Source organism: Thermobia domestica, chromosome 3, assembly GCF_964235325.1.
Source record: "Thermobia domestica chromosome 3, izTheDome1.hap1.1, whole genome shotgun sequence".
NCBI lineage: Eukaryota > Metazoa > Arthropoda > Insecta > Zygentoma > Lepismatidae > Thermobia > Thermobia domestica.
In genome coordinates, this window is record NC_137456.1 from 284,834,222 (window position 1) to 284,856,750 (window position 22,529).

General features: G+C 36.3%; 1 protein-coding gene across 2 annotated transcripts in view; it reads left to right on the forward strand.

The window, feature by feature from the left end:
* Positions 1–615: 615 nt before the first annotated feature.
* The window catches only part of Aasdh (Aminoadipate-semialdehyde dehydrogenase), a 76,855-nt gene continuing 54,941 nt past the window's right edge, over positions 616–22,529 (forward strand). The window contains exons 1-2 of one of the 2 annotated variants that reach the window (XM_081752514.1): positions 616–855; positions 20,839–21,091. In XM_081752514.1, the coding sequence (XP_081608640.1) occupies positions 813–855; positions 20,839–21,091 (296 nt within the window). In that variant the 5' untranslated portion in view covers positions 616–812. Of the gene's footprint in view, positions 856–1,024; positions 1,050–20,838; positions 21,092–22,529 lie in introns of those variants that run through there. The other variant, XM_081752515.1, reaches the window with a different exon arrangement.

Here is a 22,529-nt window from a genome sequence, read left to right on the forward strand (position 1 = left end):
TTGCAAATATTAGAAAGAAACAGCTGGCCAATTTAGAATAGCTCAGGGTAGACCAAATCGACAAGCAGCATTCAATTTTGGTTGAAATAATTGAACAGAATCCAATAATCAGATTCGACCCAGTTAATTCGATTTAAGAGAATTTGAAAAAAAAAAAGTCGATTAGCCGTGCGACCAAATCGAATGAGTGAAAACGGCTGCATAGTATTCTATATGATAAACATCTAATATTCCATCACTTTTAGGACACTGTATAAGCACTACATCTTAAATCAGAAAGTCTGAAATTAATCTTTTTACCCAAAGTGTTCCTGTATTTCATGCACGGCTGTTCAGTGCATATAGTCCATTATTATATTTGGAATATTCGTAAAATATTTATCCGTCATCACCGGATTATATCTTTTACGCTATGATTATGTTGAATTACAATTTATTTACTACTACTACTACTACTACTACTACTACTACTACTACTACTACTAATAATAATAATAATAATAATAATAATAATAATAATAATAATAATAATAATAATAATAATAATAATGATGATGATAACACATGAAATTTATTTGTTGTGTAGTTAAGGCGTGGCAACACTGTCAGTCGCTTTGCATTTGTTTACTCTGTGAACAAGTGAAGTTGCTTGCTGGAAGCAGAAAATTTCGTCTGTTTTGGCCAATGGCGAACATTTGTTTGTTCATGGATTTCTGTGCCCTGCTGGAGACTGGAAAAAATATTTTGGATCTCGGACTGGAGAAAAGGTTGATTTGTGGCAATTGAGGGACTTAACCTTACAGTTAGTGGTGATGGAAGGGCTTGGAGAAGTCAGCTCAATTCCCGGTTATCCAGGTAGGGTAATATGCATATTATTGATGGCTATTTCAGCGAGTCTGTCAAATGAGCGTCATTCATGGAGCTGGAACCTGGAGTAGCCATTGTAGTAGCAGGTTGCGCGTCATGAAACAAGTATTCAGTGTTACTAGAAGATAAAAATGTGTTTTAAGTGAATTTATAGCAACTTTCTCTTATCTTTCATAAAATCAGTAATTAAATAGTGATAATAAATCGTAAAACATTGTTATTTATGCCGAATTGTGTTTTATTTATTTACGTAATAAGCAGCACGGACATCTTCCTTCCAGGGAAGAGCGTCTATTAATAACATTTATTTCTTGAACTTAGTGGAAATAATATCAATATGATGATAATCATTGTGACGATAATTAAGGCGAATGTCAAGTGCTCGTTATAAAATTAACTTCATATGTCAACATACCCTTTTAAAGTTTAAATCTTGATATAGCTCCACCCACTAGACAATATTAGATATTGTATGAAGCAATAGAAAAAAGTAAAATGCAATAATATTTATAGTACTTTGTTCGTATTGAGTATTCTACTTAGATGTCTGCACTAATAAAAGAGCTTCACTTCGTTATTGCCTATGTTTGAAGCTAAGGTGCCGATTAAGAATATGGTTACACAAAGTTCGTGGTTAAATCATTGCTTTACAAAGAAAGATCAATATATGATATTAATTTGTGCTTATGGTATCATTAAAATGAGGTAATAACGCGCATGTCAATTCAGGTAAGTAAGGGTACGTATCTCACAAGTCAGTGGTGGTGTGCTAACCTCTGATGCTGATGCAAAGATCCTTGATTCAATATCAGGCCATTTTAGTTTGTAGTGAACGATATCGTGGGTTTTTCCGAGATCTTACCCTTTTCTCCTACATTCCCATTCCATCAATTTCATAATCATTCAGTTTTATTGCTCAGCCCTCTCCTTTACCCTAAAGATCATGAAAATGGAAATTTCGTTTTAATAAATTTAGTAAAAGAGCTACCATTGTACTTTTATAATAGCGTCCAAATTACATTCCACCCGTCATCACTGAAATGCACATGGGCGTTTCCCAAATAGGTTCTCACTCTTTACAATCTCATTTGGGTAATCATGCTTGTCATTAAAATTGTCAGATTAATTCTAATGGTGGGGGACCAATACAAACCATGATATTAAATAGAACGTAATGTAACCTAACCTAACCAAAATTATACTATAGTTATATTTTTAAAAAAGTATGAATTTTTAGGAAAAAATTCTGGTCCTCCGTAATTAGAATTGTATCCGAAATGTCAATTGCGCAATTGTTGCAATAGTCAACGATGTTTCAACCTAATATGTTACAAAACTAAACTACATAAAGGTATGTACCTAATATAAGTAGAGCTATCCGAAATTGTCCTGACCTGAGGTTACGGTTTGGTGTAAGGTCGACGTTGGTAAACAACTTGTATTTTTGAGTATTAGGATTTTTTGCTTATTTGTTAAGTACTAAAAATTTTGAACTGACCGAAATTAAACTACTCAACACGAACTAGTGAGGTGTTCTGTGGCACAAACACCTTTATTCAATATTTAGTTTGGATCTATTTCATAGTACAGATTAATGGACTTGAAATAATTACAGTTCACGGCAATCATGATTAAATATTGCGATTATAAGTGATTTGATAACGTAAACGTAAAGAACAGTAATTGGAACACTGAACCAGAAGGGGTCATCTGGGGTGGTGCTCCATGGTTCGATGCCAGGTCGTGCCAGTTGTGGACAAACACTATGTGCGTGGATTTTCTCAGGGTTCTTGCGTTTTCTACTAGACTTTTCATTTCACTATTGCATTCACTATCATCATCATTTCCCTTTGCCTCGGTACATGACCGTGGGGCATTAGACACGCACATATACTTAAAAAAAATATATATATATTATATGGAAGACAATAGTAAATCTAACCATATATTTAACCCTTAACGGTTCACTATCTTTTCTGTCTGTTTCCGGCACTGCTTGCAAAACTATATATCCACAGACTACCTTCCGCGTAAAATTTACCAGAGTTGTCACCAGGAGGTAATAGCTTCTCTGGATCGCGGAAAGTATGTACACAAATAACCACAAGGAACAATACCTAAAAATAATAGTCTTCAAACGCAATAGGCAAGATCAAAACATGTGTAACCAAATGGTTACGAAAACTCGTTAAGGGTTAATATTAAAAACTAATGTTCCAAAATTCATTCGGCATTAGTGCTGTATCGCCGGACCAATTTGAAAATCGAAAAAAGTACGAAAATTTACTCCATTCTGTTATATTTGGTTCGATTATATTAACTTACGTTATATTAGGCGTGCAATATTACTATACGGATCCATAGTATAAGTAGTAGTAGGGGAGACAGGGGTTATAAGAGACACGGCCAAAAAATATCCTAAATATCAAATCAAAACTATAAAAAATAAGTAATGAAACCGTCAATACCTTTACTTTCTTACCCCACTTGTACTTATGAACTAATATGAGTTTTTATTTTATTGTGAAAAGTGAGTTACAAATGGGGAAATGATTAATATGTAACTTTGTGACTAAGGTTATGAAGATTGATGTGAAATTTTGAAAAATGCTGAAACATTGTATTTCAGGTCAATTGAGGGCATGTCTCTTATTACCCCTTTTAGAAATTTTGAAGGGGTAATAAGAGACAGCTGTCTCTTATTACTCTAGTTCAACTTTATGTTTATGTAGCGCATGTGACGAGTATGTCCTGCTAGTTTTTTGTATATAGAAAGTAAATAGGAAAATTTCTACTCTGGCAATCCAGTCAGAGTCTATGCATAGATAGTGACAGTTGAGAATATGCCTGGAATCAACTAATTTCATCATCAACTGGTGAAAGTTTGCCAGAAAAAATTGGTCCAACCAGAGCAGAATCTTGCTTAGAAATGTATTACGCTATTTACTACGATTTTGACTGTTATGTTGGAAGGGATATTGCTTTCCCAGATGAAAAACCATGTAAGATTAAATTTTTGAAAAATGAACTAAGTGGTTTCAATTGGCTGCCTACGATGATATTCAAACAATTACATCCAAATTTGTGTTTTATGAACCTATCAAACTGGATGGAAATGGGCCATTCCAGATTTCCAGAGGATAGCTCCAAAAAATTCGTTGTGTTTATAGCAAAGTGAGAAAGGACTTTTGAAACCAAAACAGAAAGATTAAGTATGACTCCTCTTCTCTTGGTAGGCCTAGGTGTGTGTTTCTTAACATTTGTTAAACTCATGCCTATATGCCAACAGTTCTTTTTGGCCTATACATTTTTCCTATGTTTGTTTAAGTGGTCCAGCCTAAGATAATTAATAAGGTCTACCTGCTATAATTATGTTATACTAAAGTTTAAATTACATTTATGAGGTTTTTAAATATTAACTTGGAGTTTACATAGGCTAGCGTAACATTTCGAAACTCGTTTCGTACATTTTTTATATATTCGTTCGACATTTTTTATATATTCGTACGTCGTAAAAGGTTTAATACTAATCTTACATATTTTTCGAAAATATAGTTTTTTACATAGGCTACATTTTACATAAAATTCAACAATAGGTTTACAACATTTTTCAATGTTCTCTTCTTGTATGATTACAATTTAATAGCTTTTTCAATCCATTTAAGTTAGCTAAAACTATTTTTCAAATGTGGTGTTTTTTTTCTTTATTGCGAATTTAGGCACTTTTTAAGTTCATTGTTCGACATTCCCCAGAAAATTTCTTGTCAGCATTCTTTTTTATTTGGTACTGTGTGTTTTGTCCATGATGTATCTAGATTACGTAAAACGCAACTATTCTTTGTTTCAATGGTTTTTAATATTTAATACTTAGGAAATTTTCCGAACAGACTATTGAATTTCATTTTTTAAATCTTGATATTTCGGGAACATAGGGCCTATGTACATATTTCAGATCTGAAAAAAGTAAATTGTTCAGAATTGTCTGAAGTTTTTTCTTAAAACACACTCATTTTCTATTCTACTTGCATGAGCAGTGAGAGCCCTGTCTCTTATTACCCCTAATGACTTTATAACTGAATTTTTCGTAATTTTTTGGCATGAAAAAGCAACTGGAAAAATGTGTTAATACATCAGCAGGTTTAATTTTTTTCGTACAATCACATATATTTTTTCCAGTTCCTCAAGAAATCAATACAAGTTCTAGATTTTTTTGTCTCGTATTACCTCGTTTGTCTCTTATTTCCCTGGCCTTCCCTATTTGTAGTTGTTGTAGAAACGGGTTAGAAGCCCCGAAGGGGTTGGTTGGGTTCTGTTCTCGACATGAAATGGGTAAATTAAAAACTTGACCAAATCTTTCTGTACATTGTACAATCTATGGATCCGTAATGTTAAAAAGTGTACCTCTCCGCGAATTAGTCCATCCGCCTCCACATACAGTGCCGCTTACAACATCAAAAATAAGCAACAAATACAACTACTTTCTTAACTTTTACTATTCCCCTTACCTGACTTTCACTCATTCTTCCTTACAAATTTAAATAAATTCTCCAATTGTCCCGGTAAATTTCCTAAAATTGGTGCGACGATACAGTACTTAACCCATTCATTCTAACGTTCTAGGACATGGCTATATTGTAATTAACCTGATTATCTATTACGCTAAAAAAAATAAACAATTACTTAGTGAGTGTATGGAACACATTTGCAGTGACAATATTATGATTTGCTGTAATGTTCCTTTAATGCTCGTTTTTAACCAATATTTCAGTTGAGTCTTATCGTGCAATTTTCATCAGGCCAGAGGGCTTAAATTATTTTCCTGTGCAGATCTTTACATACTTGTTACAAATTGGTAGTGGTACATTGTAAATAAATGAAAAACAAAAGTTCTTATAGCATCCTTATATAAGGTACAAAGGTTAAGAGCTCGTAGCTAATAAGATGTTTAAAAAAAGTCACTTCTACTGTAATAATATGTAATGATCTGCATAGGAAAATAATTTAACTTCTCTGCCCGCTAGACACAATTGAAATATTGACTAGGAAACACGCATTGAAGGAACACTACAGATGAGTCATTATATTATTGTAAAAATAAATAAATTTATTCTAACGATAATGAAACTATAATATTTTTGGTAACATTACATTAAGTAACAAGATAAGAGTTGAATATTTTAAACAACGGGTTATGTAGGGAACGCTTCATTACTCACTCTCTTTCCTCCTAATGCACTGTTGCCAAACTTCCTATTATAGACTTGGAAAAATTCAGATACGCAAATACATTTTGGCCACTACAACCACAGGAAGAAGTAATAGAAGAATCAGATACAGAAAAATCCTCAACACAGCAACCATAAATAAGCCAGCCATAACAGATGTCATAGAATCTGCTATGAAGGAAAATGAAGTTACACAAAAATTCTATCTTGGACCATCATAGTTCTCAAACTAGCATTACCTCAGGAAACGTAAACAAATCTAGAACATCCATCATTAGGGCCAACAAAGAAATCCTACAAAAACGTATCAACAACATAACCTCCAGTGGTGGACGCATTTGTGTCACATACGCTGACATAATCCAGAACAAGAACACATACAGAAAGAAAATGGTTGTTAAGGAGCAACCAGCTACCATGAACAACAACCACCAAGTAAAGAACACCAATTAAAACGTACAAACCAGCTATAATTAATATTTATCAATATTCAGGAGATAAGAGACAAAGCCACCAATATAAGCCCCGATGCCAGGATCACAAAATAGATGTTGCCGTCGTCAGCGAAACTAAACTCAACAACAAAATCTCATTCTACATTCCAGGCTACAAATACATTCGCAGTGAACTCCAAAATTCCAGTGGAGGCAAAGCTATATTCATCCACAATAGTCCATCCTATAACAAAATTCCAATACTTAAACATCCTTCTAACGATATCACCAACCCATAACAATAGTAACTCTGTACAATAAACCCAGAGATCTTATACAACTTTGCTACTCATTCCTAAATTACTTAGCAACCCTTCTTGGCCCCATGCTCATGACCGATCTGAACATCCAACATACAGTAGTTTCCTTGTGGATATCATGATAAATAACTTAAAGCACTTACTTCAATATTTAATTCAAAATAATTACATGAACATCAAGCTATCTGAACCCACAAGTCCGGCGGGACAACCTGGAGAAGATTTATATCCGAACAAAATTCTTGTCATGCCCGTGTTATATAGCGCACAGTGACAAGTGATCTGTTATCGGACCACCTCAGACTGGGGCTCACTCTTGAACTTAACAATCTCAAAAACTTAAAACATGATACTTAAAACAAATTCTGAACTTCAAAGTAGCAGATTGGGACGGATATAGGAACTACACCCACAAGAACTTACAACGTGTAATTATAAATAAAGGATACACAAACAATAGAAGAAGCTAACAATCACATAATCAAAACTCTCCAAGTAGCACCGGACAACTTCATACCAGTGGAAATAGTAAGATGTCAACGAAAAGCGCCTCCTACACCAATAATAGAGAAAATTTGACATAAAAGAATGCTACAAAGACTATAAAACAAACGCACACAGCAGAAACAAAACAGCTATTGACGTTTAGCACAAAATAAAAGGGAACATCAAGAAATTCAGGGAAGAAAATTCGCCGAATCTTGCGGGAAACTTGAAGTCCTCTTCAAGAAATACTCTAAAGCTTACTGGAAAACCATCCAAATAGAAAAAAAAAAAAAAAATGTAGACATATTAGACGGATAGCAAACCATATCCACAGAAGAATAACATAATTTTCCTCACAATGTCACACACCACGCATTGCCGAATAAATAGAAATTTTGAATAGCGCTCAACTAATCAATTTCTTCAACATCACCAAGATGGCACAGAAGCCGACCTATCAGAGCAGCACTCTGGCAACCCCACCTGCATTACTAGCAAACATCAGCACCAGCGAAGTGGGATCTACCGTAAAGAAACGTAGAAACTCTGCTTCAGGTCTGGACAAAATCACAAATCAAGCTTTGAAAAAAACATACACTGCCAGCTTGAAATCTGGATATATCCCGAGACAATAGAAAAAGGCCACCACTATTGTTACGGCTGAAACGGGTAAAGACAAGAAATGAACGGATAACTACAGGCCTATCGCTCTCACAAATACTTCTAGTGCTCGAAAGAATCATAGTTACCAGAATGCATCAATACATAGCCGAAACGCAACTCTTAAATCCACAGTAGTCTGGCTTCCACCCCGACCTCTCCCAACCTACAGTACCGTTGAGTATCGTAAATGTTATTGAAAAGACACTCAAAGGATGGGCGGCCTTCATGGACCTATCCTCTTCATTTAATAACGTTAAAAGTGATAGGCTTATGTACAAATGAACTATGATGCCACTACCAACTACTTCATCAAATGGGTTTCCCAGTTCCTCTACAACGGAATACCTGCATACGAATTGCAAACCAACAATCAGTGCCAATAGCAGTTGCCACAGCGGTGCCTCAAGGGACAACCACTGCTATATATTCTATATGTTGACGACACCGCTTACTGGACTCATAGCAATTCATTATATCCTACAAAGGTTGGAAAACAAAAAGATGCATTCAGACGATGGTGTGACAAATGGATGGTCACCCTAAATGCATCCAAAACACAAATAATAATCTTCCATCCTAATGGCGTTGGAACAAGAAAAAGATAAACACCGAACCATAAAAAATGATGCCAAAACAGTAAAACTGTTACAAAAAGCGAAATATTTAGGCATCATCCTGGATCGTTTTCTAACTCATAAACCACATAGAAGAAGGAAAGACATGGGCAGTAAAATACATACATATGATCAAGCCTCTTCTCAACAGGATGCCACTAAACCTGCCAAGAAAACTACGCCTACACAAAACCCTGCCCCCCCCCCTCATTCTTCTTTGTGGCCACATTTTATACAACGATGACATCAAACTACTGCGAAAACCTGAATATTATTTTCTGAGAATAGCATACCAAGACTTCAGAAGCAAAGCACAAGATCTATACGAAAACTCCAAACTGGATCACATACGAGAAGTCATTCTCAGAGTAAACGAAAGATATACCGGTACGAAAAATCTCCAAGTTAAATCTCTTCCACCTCAGCTTCCCTGTGAAAGATAGGCTATCAGCACAGCACCCTTGACAAGACTTAAGAACCTCCTGAACGTAATTTACGGCATAATCAATAACTTTTTCAGACATACGCACACACACACATGTGTGTATATATATAGGGTTGCCATACGTCCCTGTTTTCAATGAAAGAATTAACTGTCTCGAAAAAGGTTTTCGGGACGCCTGTGTGTCCCGGTTTTTGTTCTTCAGATTGAACAAACCAGCAAGAACTAATATATCAGCTAAAAACGTGAGGGTTTCAGAAGATCTGTGTAGCCAATTAATTTTACTAAACAAAAAACAAGTAGTTTGAAAATCACATCTATTTTTTCGTCTTATTTCGGAGGGTAAAAAAAAAAAAAAAAAAAAAAAAAAAAAGATTTTTAAAAATATTCAAGAGGGGTATATGCTTTGGCAATAATTTCTTAAATATCACTTTCAATAGAGAAGGAAGTCTTTTTCTGGTGATGGGCTTTAACTACTAGTTATTTTATACTTCAATTGGCAGCGCAGAACTGCTTTATTGTTCGAATTGTAATCAACAATGGCGATACTGATGTTAGTCGCTGCATCTTAACAGCATTTAAACTGTTTCGTCCTGTATGCCATCTTCTAAGGAACAATTTTACAATCAAGGTTTTTATCCAATGCATACATACCTTTGCAAGTGAAGTAAAATAAATTGAATGTATTTCTCCTTGTAGTGTGAAGTCAAATTTTTAGTAACTTTTAGGTCAAACTTCCGTTACAACTTACTCTAGGACAAGAAGTAGTAGTTAAACATATAAAGATACATGTTTTGTTTAATTTTCATACTGTTTTTTTCTGCCAAACTTTTGGAGAACCTGCGTAAATCTTTAAAGAGATTTATTTTTTGTTTATCGCTTTGAATTTAGCGTAAATGTATCTTTTCTTGTTAAGTGCTAAATTTGTATTTTTAGGATAGTGTTTCAGACTGAGACGATGACACAACAAAGAAAAAAAGTATCCCTTCAATCATAGATTAAGAGCAGGGTGTATCGTAATTGGTGGAATATCTAGGACATGTTAAAACACAACAAATCGGAATTCGAAATAAGGGACACAAGGCAGCTCTTCTTATGTTATCTTTTCACATTCTTTATACATCCCTTGTGGAGCTTCATTTGTATTAGCTGTGTATAGAATGAGCTGGAAGACAGGTACCGGTAATTGATTGATTCTGACCAAATTAGCAGGAACCCTTAGCCTGAAACTGGTGTCCCGGTTTTTGGTTTACTAAATCTGGCAACCCTATATACAGTATAAATATATATATATATTAAAGAAAGAAGACAAGTACACTACCTTAAAATAAAATTATACAAAAAATAATAAAAATATACTTCCAAACCCCCCCCCCTCCCATGTAAATTAACATAAATCACTCAAAATCGACAGGCATTGGCGAAACTCGAAAATCAACAAGAACATCAATAAATCCTGACATTTGGAACATTGTACTTTACGTCACAATTCGACTCCTAACCACATTACGTCTAAAGTGCTTCGCTTGGATCAAGGCAGATGAGATGTGCCTACTCGCTATTCACACATCAAAGAATAACAAATATAATTACATGACAAAGTAGCCTTTGGCTAGACGGCCATCCTCCTCCCCCCCTCAGATGGGGGTAGGTAAACTGACGACAATTCATTCATTCACTTAATAAGACGGTTGTGAGCAGCCTGTTAAGTAGTAGACGTGCAACCGTCGTGGGCCAACGTTGTTATGTCACGAAATCGCAGTGGAACAACGACCAGGGATTCGACTTCACGTTTTAGTCGGGGAAGAGGCCACGGAGACATTCGAGTCTATGAAAAAAGTCGATAATTGTTTAAGACGCGCACGAATGTTTCCGTAGTTTAAACGTTTTAAAGAAGGGCGGTTGTCGCATGAGAACGATGACAGAACAGTGGCGTATATTATAGGCTACGAAGATACCGGCGGTAGCCCTACAATATAATAAAAGAATGTTAATATAACGCGTATAAACCAATTTACGTTAGGAAGTTTATAGGTTATCTTCTTTCAATGATACAAGTGCCTCAAATGTTTCGCAAATGTGAATACATACTAAGATACGAACGTTATTCGCTTTGAATGAGTTCCACCTCGCTTTCTTACGAGATCCCATACTTTGCAACAATGCAAAAACCGAGGCTCGTGTCTGCAGCAAGAGTCATATTACTTGTTCGTATTCTCTTTTGTTCAGTTGTAGCAGTGTATTAACTGGCTGTTGGCAGATCTAGTTCTCTGAACTCATCGATTTCCATGAGTGTGGACAAATGGCATAACTAACGGGCTTGCAACGCGGGGGGGGGGGGGCAACTAAAAAGGGACGATTTAAGCTTCGAAGATTAATTTTATGATATTAAGATGTTAAAATTATGTGATGTTAAAAATATGTATATCTCACTTTTTGCCTGTGAAAATGGCAGCATCCAAGCGATTATTCAGTAAACTAAAAGTCAACAAAATATACACTGACCAGCGAAAACATTATGACCATTCGATATTTTTGAATGAAATCATTGAGCTGACGTAAGAGCTACGGGGCACAGCACAACTGCTTGCCAGACGGAGACAAGGATCGCATTCGATTAGTCAGTGTAGTGCTTGTTCGTTCAATGCAGAATGACAACGATGTATTAAGAGTTTAGTAGGGTGGTCATACGGCTGAGAACAGCATTTCGGAAACAGCGCAACTTGTCGAGTTTTCGCCCTCTGTCGTGCTTAGTGTCTTCCAATGGTGAAAGAGACAGTGAAACCAGCATCAAACCAAACCACAAGAAGAGGCGCAGCCTTACCTTATTAAAAATGTCGGACATCGTAGACTTTCGAGGTTCATACAACAAGATATAGCGAAAAAGGTGGCACAGTAGCAAACTTTAACAGATTTTAGCAGTGGACAAAGCAGGAGTATATCTGAGCACACAGTTCACCGTACATTCTTAGATATGGCTCTCTGATGTCCCACAGGTCTACTAGTGTTAATCATACGGTATAATTGATAACGACTGGAATTAATCATTGGACCGCTGAGCAATGGCACAGCGTTGCATGGTGTGATGAATCACGATACTGCCTTCATCGATGGTTGGGTCAGAATCCGTCATCTTCCAGAGGAATAGCTCCTCTAGACGTACAGTAGGAGAACGACATGCTGATAGCCGCTCTATCATGATTTGGGAACCTTCACGTGTTATTATGATGGCTAGCTACCCTCTTCTGTTACACCTTGAGTTAAAAAAGCACGTTTTGAAAGTCTCTAGACCAGTCAGAGTAAAGCATTAAGTTTTTGTTGTTGTTTCAAAATCATTAGTAGTGTTAATTATGTACGTAAAATTGGTTCAGTTATTTCCTAACACAGCGGGACATGACCATATATAAACTTTTTCTGTTTAACTGAATAACCAGTTACGTAATATTTTACATTTCTGCCACTCGTGCTCAAGTGAAATGCAATAACAATTCCATTATTTTCTTTTATACCATAGCTATGCCGAATAGTCCCACAAAGCAGTGAAAACAGGGCAAATGTAATTATCAAATGATTCAAAATCCTCCAAAATCTGCAAGGTATATACGTTGAACTTTCCACCTGACCATTTTTATTTATTTATTTATTTATTTTAAGAGGATTTTATTTAGATATATTTTCAAGTTTAAAATATTTTGTTCTGAAAAGGAGATACTACTCGAAGAAATAAATCAGGAATGAATTCTCATTCTCATCCACATCAATGAGATAAATTCCCACCCCCCACCCCACCCCAAAAAACACTATGCAGTATATTATATCCGTTGTGACAAACATAGGGTTTGCAGAGTTTTATTACTTATGAAGAGACTCTTTCTATCTGATTACGTCAACATAGTACAAATGCTTCTCTTCTACCAAAATGATTATGAACCATTACTTCTAATAACGCTTTAAGATGTTGTATTTTGCCTACTTAAGCAACACCGAGTCAATGAAGGACGGAACCTATTATTATCGTGGGGCTCAAACCCCGAACGAGACGTAAGTCCGGTGCAGTTGATTGGTGCACAAACCACCACGCAAAATCAATCCTCACAGTACAGACTATTCTCGCTATTACCCACCACTTTATCTCGTCTCCAAGAAAACTGGTTTACAGGAAATATCTTTACTTGTAAATTTAATACTATATCAGGGTGTCTACTGGTCATGAAAGTCATAAAAAAGTCATATATTTTGCTTAGTAGTCATGAAAGCCATGAAAAAGTCCTTTATTTACCCAACTGGTCATGAAAATCTGAAATCTCAGAGTATATTTTTATACTTCATACTTTTATACCTCATACTGCATGTACTGAAACAGTTGTATCAGGTCAGTAATTGTGAGAATTTCCCCCACCAGTTAGTGCTGGCGAACTGGTACTTTACTGTCTTCCTAGCTGCTCCCCATTTCATCTTCTAGTCTCTGTAATATAGTAACAACTTTTTACTGTCCAACTTTCTGATCTGCTATTTCTTTACTTCTAAGAAATGTAAATTGTGTATTTTTTGGGCCTTTAGACTTATGCAAATAATATTATTCGTGTGAGTTTGCAGATTTTAAATTTGATGATCTATTTTTTTAAACGAATTTCTTTTATAATTTGTTTTGTCTTTGGTAGAGATGCAAGGGCTCGGAAAAACCGGCTTTTTTGAAAAAAAAACGTTTTTTTTCTGCTTCGCTTTTTTGCTTGGGAAATTTTGAGCTTTTTTCAAAATTCTGCTTTAAATTGATAAAGCAGATTTTGTTTCGCTTCTCTATAACACAAAGAGTCATTTAATTAGTGATTGATGCCGATAATAATATAAAACCTCGAAAATAAACCATGAATTTCGAAAAGATATTTCAAACAATTTTACTTCTCAACATATTTACATTATGAATTCCAAAGGATTAACCAATGTATATAATAAGCATTTTTTAACCTCCTATATGGAAAAGTAAGCAGGGTTGGGAAGAAGCATGGTTGTTTTTTAAAATGCCAAAAACCCGTTTTTTGCGGGAAGTTTAAACTGGGCTTTTTCTTTTTGGTTAAACCAGGTTTTTTAGGTTTAGATATTTTGCTTTATGTATTTATATTACATATTGACAGAAATAAGTTTGTTTTACCTTGATGTTATTATGTAACAACGGGGTTATGCTGGAAGAGGTCACATAAGCTTAAAGAAGTCCGGTCAGTAAATTTCTTAAATTGGGAAACTCCCGCCCTAGCCATTGGGAAAATCCCGTCATTACCTAAATGTAAATCAATAACGGAAAAGTCCTGTTATTGCTTTGCATGTAAAATTTAAAGGTCAACGTATCATAATCAGTACGCTAAAACTGAGGTATTAAATTACAAATTTAGTACGTACATATCATTGAAAGTCCAATCCAAGCTAATGTTGGAAGCTACGTAGGCAATCGATAAATTATGCCAATTTCTATCAATATATTTAAGCAACCTTGCCTTCTTTATAAAATAAGAGGCATTCAGGCGTGCAGAAATATACAATTTGGTTTCGTTTCGTATGTTCAGGCTTAACATCCTTACGTAATACAGAGGTTATCAAAGAGAAGACTCGCTTAAAGTTACATCCGAACCGCTACTTGGTTTACGCATGAAAGAAGGTTTGTGGTTCAACCGAGAATTGAACGTGGTACACCTTGATTAAAAGGTGAAAAGGAAATAAAACTAATGCAGATTGTTTGATGTGTGGAAACGTTACCATGAAGTTCACACGATTCGCATTTTTCGTTCTTTTTATTTTTTTGGTTTAAACCAGTTGTTTATTAAAAAAAAAAAAAAAAAAACCCTGCTGGTGTAAACCAGCCAACCCTAAAAGTAAATACTTCTTTTAAAAAATACATAAACAACTAGCAAAATTCTATGTAGTATTTTTACTTCAAAATATTCCATACCCTCTTTTTGGAACAAAATAAAATTAAAATAAAACATAAGAGAAATACTTAGATTTATATGATACACTTAAAGGCTGCACATCTAGAGCTTTTGGTTCTGTATATTCTTGAAATTCTATAGTTTTATATAACCACCATCACGGTTTACTCAGTCCTCAAGTTTTCTGAATTTTTAACAAGAGAGATTCAATATATGAAGGGTATGAGGCAAGAACATGGTAACCCACAATTTTACTATTTTAAGAAATTAGAGATTTTCAGCTGCACAATCCATTTTGAAAGTCGGAAAGCTGATTTTTCACATAAGACTATACATGAAGAACTGAACGAAGCGGTATGCGTTGCTGTCCATCTGCTGCATAACTCAGCAATTGAAAATTTGTTGGTTACCATGTTCTTTACTCATACCCTTCATATCATTACGGAACTCTTCGCACCCCACCAAGAAAAAGGACTATGGAATATATTTAAGTTAAGATAAATATAACTGCACAACAAACATGACTGAGTGGAGCTTTTGCGCTTTTATCGGGAAGTTCGGGATTCAACCCAGCATTCGACCATTCCGTCTGTGAAGTAGAAATAGTGCGTGTACTGTGAGTTGGCCGACTTCCTTTCTTATTGTTAATCGTTAATTTTATTTAAACCGTTAAAATCGTTATTATTACTAATTACCAGCAGTGACGGGTTTGCGAAGGTTAGAGGGGTGGTCTTTCGGACTGAAGCCTGTTCCCCAAAATTACGGAATGTCTAAAACAAAGGAAATATCTATTAGTTATGCCTTTAGTCATAAACTTTAAGCTCCCGTCAAATAAAAATTACGAATGTTTAGAAAAACTAAACACTAGTAAGAAAAACCCCTCCCAAAACACTCTTGTAAATCCGCCACTGATTCTCAGTATAAAATGATCTTCAAGGTTGTATTCAGAAGATTATCGCTAAATATATCAACGAAACAAAATATTATGCCTGTACTCATAAACTTCAAGCTCCTCCCAAATAAAATTAGAACATTTTAGAAAACGAAACAATCAGAGAAACCCCTCCCAAAGTACTTCTCTCAATCCGCTGATTATTTGTGTAAATTAGTATTCAAGATTGTATCCGGAAAATTATTGCTAAATCGTTGCACAGCTACAGTATAACAGAAATGTGGAAGTACAGTTTGACGGATATATTGAAAAACGTACGCTTTGACGTATATATAGAAAATCATAAGTTTAACTTTTGCGCTAGAAGCTAGAGTACTAAGCTCTTGGAAATGAAACACGGATGACAAACTATAATGATCTAGAGAAAAAAAAAAAATGTCGATAACTCAAAAGTTATAGCCTCAAAAATTATCCTCAAATACTACATTCTTCATGTTAGCTTTATTTCGTAAAACATGTGCTCCATCCATCTTGATGGTGAATTTCAGAGCGAAATATGGCATAGAATTCTTATCTAACTATAGCTAAGATATCTAATCATAGGTCATGGAATTCTTATCTAACTATAGAATATACTATAAGAAAGCTATTTAGAAAGAAAAATCATAAAAATGAAAAAAGCCAAAATTTCCAAAATTCTCGTTTTTTTCCCAAAAAAGCCGGCTTTTTATGTGAAAAAAACCATCGATTCAAAAAAGCCGGCTTTTTTGCATCTCTAGACTTTGGGCAGTCTCTGAATGCTTAATTTCAGACAAATTTCTGCTAGATGGATAATTATACTCAGAATTAAAACTTCAAATACAGTATAGAGTGATTCACTGGTAAGAGCAGGCCCGTATTTAGGTAAGTGCTATTCTGTGCTCGAGCACAAGGCGGCAGAATTTCAGATTCTTTCTTTAAGATTCACAATAAGTGATATTTAAGACTAGCAACCCGCATAGTTCCGATGCACCACTGATGGTAGGAGTTTATTATTACTAATGGTAAATTTTTATCGCCATGGTCATGAAAATTTGAACAAAAAGGTCATGAAAAGTCATGAAAAAGTCATGAATTTACTTTCTGGTATTCCAGTAGACACCCTGTATATATGCTTGTTCATTTTTGGCAGAATCACTTTGTCTTCTGTTCGTATTGTGCTCGTTGGAAGAGGTATAAAATTACTTACCTTCATCTCCATATCAAAGTGCTTGGTCTCTTTCTTTCTTCCTCTCTCTCTCTCGCTCGGTCTCTGGTTATATATATTTCTCATTTGGTTATATAATAGTCTTACTTACGTTGGTCAGTGAAAACTTCAAGTAAATCCTGAGCTTAGTAAGTAAATAAAACTACTAAAACTCCACAAAAATGGAGGGACCGCATTGTCGAGTAATGCTAGTGTTCATGTCTATATTCAAGGCAGAAAATGCATCTCATTCCCTTCCACCCAAAAAAAAATAAGTAAATATTTGCTGGACAAGATGGCGTGTACAATCTCTCTAATATAAGTCCTTGTTTTGGTCGAAGGGGTCCAAAAAATGTACTTACTCTTTCTAATTAAATAATTTCTAAACAAAACTACTTACACTCATTAATCTAATATGTAGTGTAGTGTAAAGTATTAAATTGGTTGTGGTTGGGAACTGGCGATTTATGCCGCGCATGCACAGGTGGTTGGTAGTGAAATTAGCCAGACATATTAGCCAGTGCAGCAGAAGACAGTCGAATAGCAACAACGGCTAAGGTTCACTTATAGTTTGTTGAACGCAAGGCTGTACTGTAATGGTGCGGGAAGTACGAGAACATTCACGAGGTAGAACGGCATCGGCAGAGAGAGTTTGGAACACCGCCACCAACGCGTCGAATAATTGCCCATATTCACAATAAATTGAGCTGACGGAACAGTTAAGATACGCACAAGTAAAGATCTGGCTGACCACGAACAGCTGTAAGTTCAGCGTCCAATGCTGCGGTGTTGCAACATTTCACCCGATCACAGCAAAAATCAATGAACCAGGAAGCGCGCGAAAGTAGAGTGAACCGGTCAGGTGTAAGACGCGTTCTGAAAGGGCAACATGGAGTGTACATTCCAAGACTGCTACACGTGATGAATGAGGACGACCCAGATCGAAGGATGGAGTACTTTGAATAGTTGGCGAGGATGCAGAATTTGCAGGAAGATTTGTGTGGACTGACGAGACGCAATTCAACCAGGCACAATTGTGTGTGAACCACCACAATTGTGTCTACTGGGCTTCTGAAAATCCTCACGCTCATGTGGACAAGGCAGTCAATCTACCTGGTTTGCTATGTGATGTGGTCTATCAGTGCGTGGTGTGATTGATTCCTTCTTCGAGGAGACCGTAAGTGGTGATGCATATTTTGATATGCTTTAAACAAGGATTTTGCCTGCTATCCAAAACCTGGATAATGATGAACTTTTTTTTATAGGGAACAAGACGGAGGCTCGCTTTACTACCATCGAGATGTCAGGTTGTATCTCGACAAAATTACCGGACGATGGGTTGGTCGAAGAGGTCTTGTTGAGTACCTACCTCGGTCTCTTGATTTGACACCTTTAGACGAGAATGATGTGTATGGACAAAAATCAGCAACAATTGACTATCTACGTAAAAATAAATAAATAAATCGTAAACTCATTTGTTGCCATTACGCCAGATACACTAACAGCCGTAGTTCGGTATACACTTCGACACCTTGAGCATTGTAGAGAAGCTGCTGGTGGTCATTTAGAACACATACCATAACTTTTTCTTAATGCTGAAAATTGTCAAGTCAAATTTATCACGAGATATGGACTAGCAAACAGTGAGTTCAAGAGAAATACTGCACCACTCCTCAAGCATTGCACCACTCAAGTATTGTCACCGAGGAAGGAGGGGATATTTCCTCCGGTGTCTGACTTTCAGAATTTACCATAAATATTCAAAAATGTTGAAGTCAAGCCATTGGGCAGGCCAGGGAAGATGCTGTAGTTCACTGCGATCTTCAAGAAACTAAGCCGCAACAGCACCATCTGTGTGAATTGGCGCATTGACATTTTGGAAAATTTCATCATTGACGGAAACATCTGGACCACAAGATCCACGTGGGTACCAAAATTGTTCACTTAATTACTAACAGTAATGCGTTCAATGAGGGTATCACAGGACCTATGGAATACTTGAAATTCGGTACGTGACGTTTGGGCGCGAGTTAAATTAAAAAGTCGTTATGTTAGGCGCTGAATACTAAGTTCGAATCAAGGTAAGTTTCAACCAAAGTTAAGTGTGCTTAACTTTTCAAGCCAAAGGTCAGTAGACCAGACTAGATATGATTGACTACATTACATACATAGTGAGCCTATTCCATTAAAGAACTTAGAGCAGGCCTACTACTGTAGTTATGCAATCAGTGTGAATGTCAAACACATTTTTAGTGTCTAAATGATCAATATATGTACACTTAACTTTTATTTTTCTTTTGCCACTTTCTTTAATGTAGATTAAATGCTTACCATGGGACGGAAAAAAAAAAAAAGTGATACCAGAAATACGGCATACTGCAGTTCCTAAACTCAATGTCTTATACACCCTGTATTAACATCTTTCCCTCAACTCAGTGCGCGGAAATCTTTTATTGGTAGTTCTTTATTGGACTTAAGGAAGAGAAAACTTTGGCAAACGTAATACAAAAGAAAACAAATATTCGTAATATTCGTAAGTATGTACGTAACTTAAAAGAAAAAAAAAATAAATCAATGTGTTTTAATTAAAATTAACAAAATTATTAACACCGTCTGATTCCTTCATTTCCTAGCTTCCTTATATAATATAAAAATTAGATTAACATGTTGAAGCACAAGAATCGTGAACAAGCGAAAAATCAATCCATGACGAGGTTAGACAACAAATGCCACAAACGCATTAAACTATTTAATTTAGATGAATAAATAAGATAGAGATAGAAAATAGATAGATAAATGAAGTGACATAAAGATAGAAGTGTAGGAAATGAATGTATATATCTTGATTCCCGCTTAGTTTTCAGTGCCTAGCTTACTTTATATGTCGTAAATTGTGATTTTTAGTGTGTACCTCGCGCCCAAAGGTCCTGTCTCGTTGAAATTAGAGCCACCGCCATGTTTCACATTAGGGAGGAGACAGATTGGAGACTAAGCTTCTGTAGGTATCCACGATACATGAATGCAGCCTGCTGTTGAAAATAAGGTGGAAGAGGACTCGTTGAACTACACTACGTATTTCTAATCAGCAACGGTTCATTTTGCATATTTTCGACATCATTCCCTTCAACACAGGTTTGGACATTGCAATCCGACCGCGGGTGTTCAGGTTACGCAACTCACGTCGAACTGAGGTGTCGCAACATGCTGTTCCAGATGTTGATTGCGCTTCATAGTTTCTTTCACGCATTCGCTTTATGCTCTTTGATGACGATCTTCGTTACTTGTTACAAAATTTCAGCTTTCTCTGTCAATTTGTTTAGAAGTAACAAGGAAGGGTTACTTTAAATAGTTCACGCTGTATATATGTATTAAAAAAGGAATGATTATTGTATTTCATATATTGGTTTATACTCTTAAATTACAAACCGTGGGTTCTTTCCGAGATTCAGCGTGTTTTTTCTTTGGAGGATTGGTAACAGAACTGTACTGTTTTGTAATCTGTTCTTGGCTGTGCAAAGGTAAATTACTCATTTCATTTCAGACTGGCCACGTGAATTTCGTACAAATTTGATGGACCATAATATATACACCACATTATAGTCAATGAATATACAATTAATAGTTCGCACATTACTAAACCCAGTGATCGAAAATTTTCTAAGATGTTAAGATTAGTAATAATAACTAAGGAGTGAAGTCGTTTGTTATTACTTGTTAAGAAGATTTAACTTTTTTCCCTTTCTTTTCAGATAAGGATGGGAAGAGTTCAATTGCAGTCAACATGCCTACATTGTATGATTTGTTTTATGAAGCCGCTTCAAATTTTCCTGATAACATTGCTGTTATTTGGGACACATGCTCCACAAGAATGACTGTGTCATACAAGGATGTTCTCCAAGCAAGTAATTCAATAGCAGAATACTTACAAATAGCTGGGGTGCAGAATGAGTTCGTTGGTATTTATATGGATCCATCGTTAAGTTTTCCTGCTGTTTTACTAGCGTAAGTGTCCTTGTGACGACATTTTTGTCACTGAAGTGTTGCTTTTAAGAATATCATTAAGTTAGAGTGTATCTTGCGGTTATTTTGTATTCATGAACGATATGAAGAATTAATTCGATTTATAAAGGTAACCAAGAAAGTTTTGTAGCTTTTTGTGGAGGTCTGTGTTCAGTTGCCCTCACACCGTGAGTTGAATGCGAATGGAGATAAGACAAAGGTCAGTTGTTGGTGTGGGTATATACAACATACTACCTGGTTGTGGCAGTTAAGTTACACTATGAACTTGCGGAAGGACAGAGTGAACATGGGACCTCCATAGAGCGTCATAAGGGCGTGTATGCTGTACGAGTTCAAACTGGGGTTAAACGCCGCTGCAGCGTGGCGAAAGTAATGCAGGCCTTTGTTGAGGGTGTCGTGACTATGCGGACAGTGCAGCGTGGTTTAACAGGTTTAAGGATGGTGATGAAACACTCGAAGACGCACCACGTACCGGAAGACCAACATATGTACAAAATGAAGATCTTTAGGCAGCAATTGAGGCGAACAATAGCCAGACATGTGAGGAACTGAGACTACAATTCAGTGTGAGTAGAGAAACCATTCGGCATTATCTCCATCAACTTCAGAAGCACTATAAGTTAGGTCGATGGGTTCCACATGATTTGACTCCGGGCCAGAAGGCAACGCGAGACATCTGTGTTTCTTTGTTGTCTCGTCTGAGAAGGAGCCATTTCTGTACAGGGTGTTGATATGTGATGAGAAGTAGGTCTTGTACGAAGCTCCACGGCGCTGTCATCATTGGTTAGCATCCCATGAACCGGTTCTAGAGCAGCCGAACCCAGCACTGCAACAGAAGAAGGTCCTGTGTGTTTGGTGGACTGCTCGCAGCATCGTGCATCGGGAGCTGGTTCTAGTTGGTCAGCGCAACTGGGTATTGTCAGCAGTTGAGCCGTGTTCAAGAAAAGCTCAAAACTCTGGAGCCAGCACTTTTGAATCACAAAGGGGTCCTTCTTTACAGGAAAACGCTAAGCCCCACGTGGCTAGGATGACCCGAGACACCATTGTTTGCCTTGGGTAGGAAACACTATTGTATCCGCCATAGTCCCTGGTCATTGCACCGTCCAATTATCACCTGTTCCATTCCTTGGACAGTCACCTTAGAGGACGCCAGTTCAAATCCCTAGTAGAGGTGCAAAAATGCATTTGATACATTCTTCGCTTCCCGGCCCACCAAGTTCTACCGCGATGACATCTATGGCTTCCAGAACATTGGCAGAAGGTGGTCGATGCTTATGGGGACTATTTTTGATTTTCCAGGTATGTCTTAGGTGACATATCGATGTTCGAAGATGGTGGGTGAAAAAGCGACAGAACTTCCTTGGCTACCTTTATAATTTCAGTATTGACTCTGTATTAATGATCAAGATTCGTTGTATCA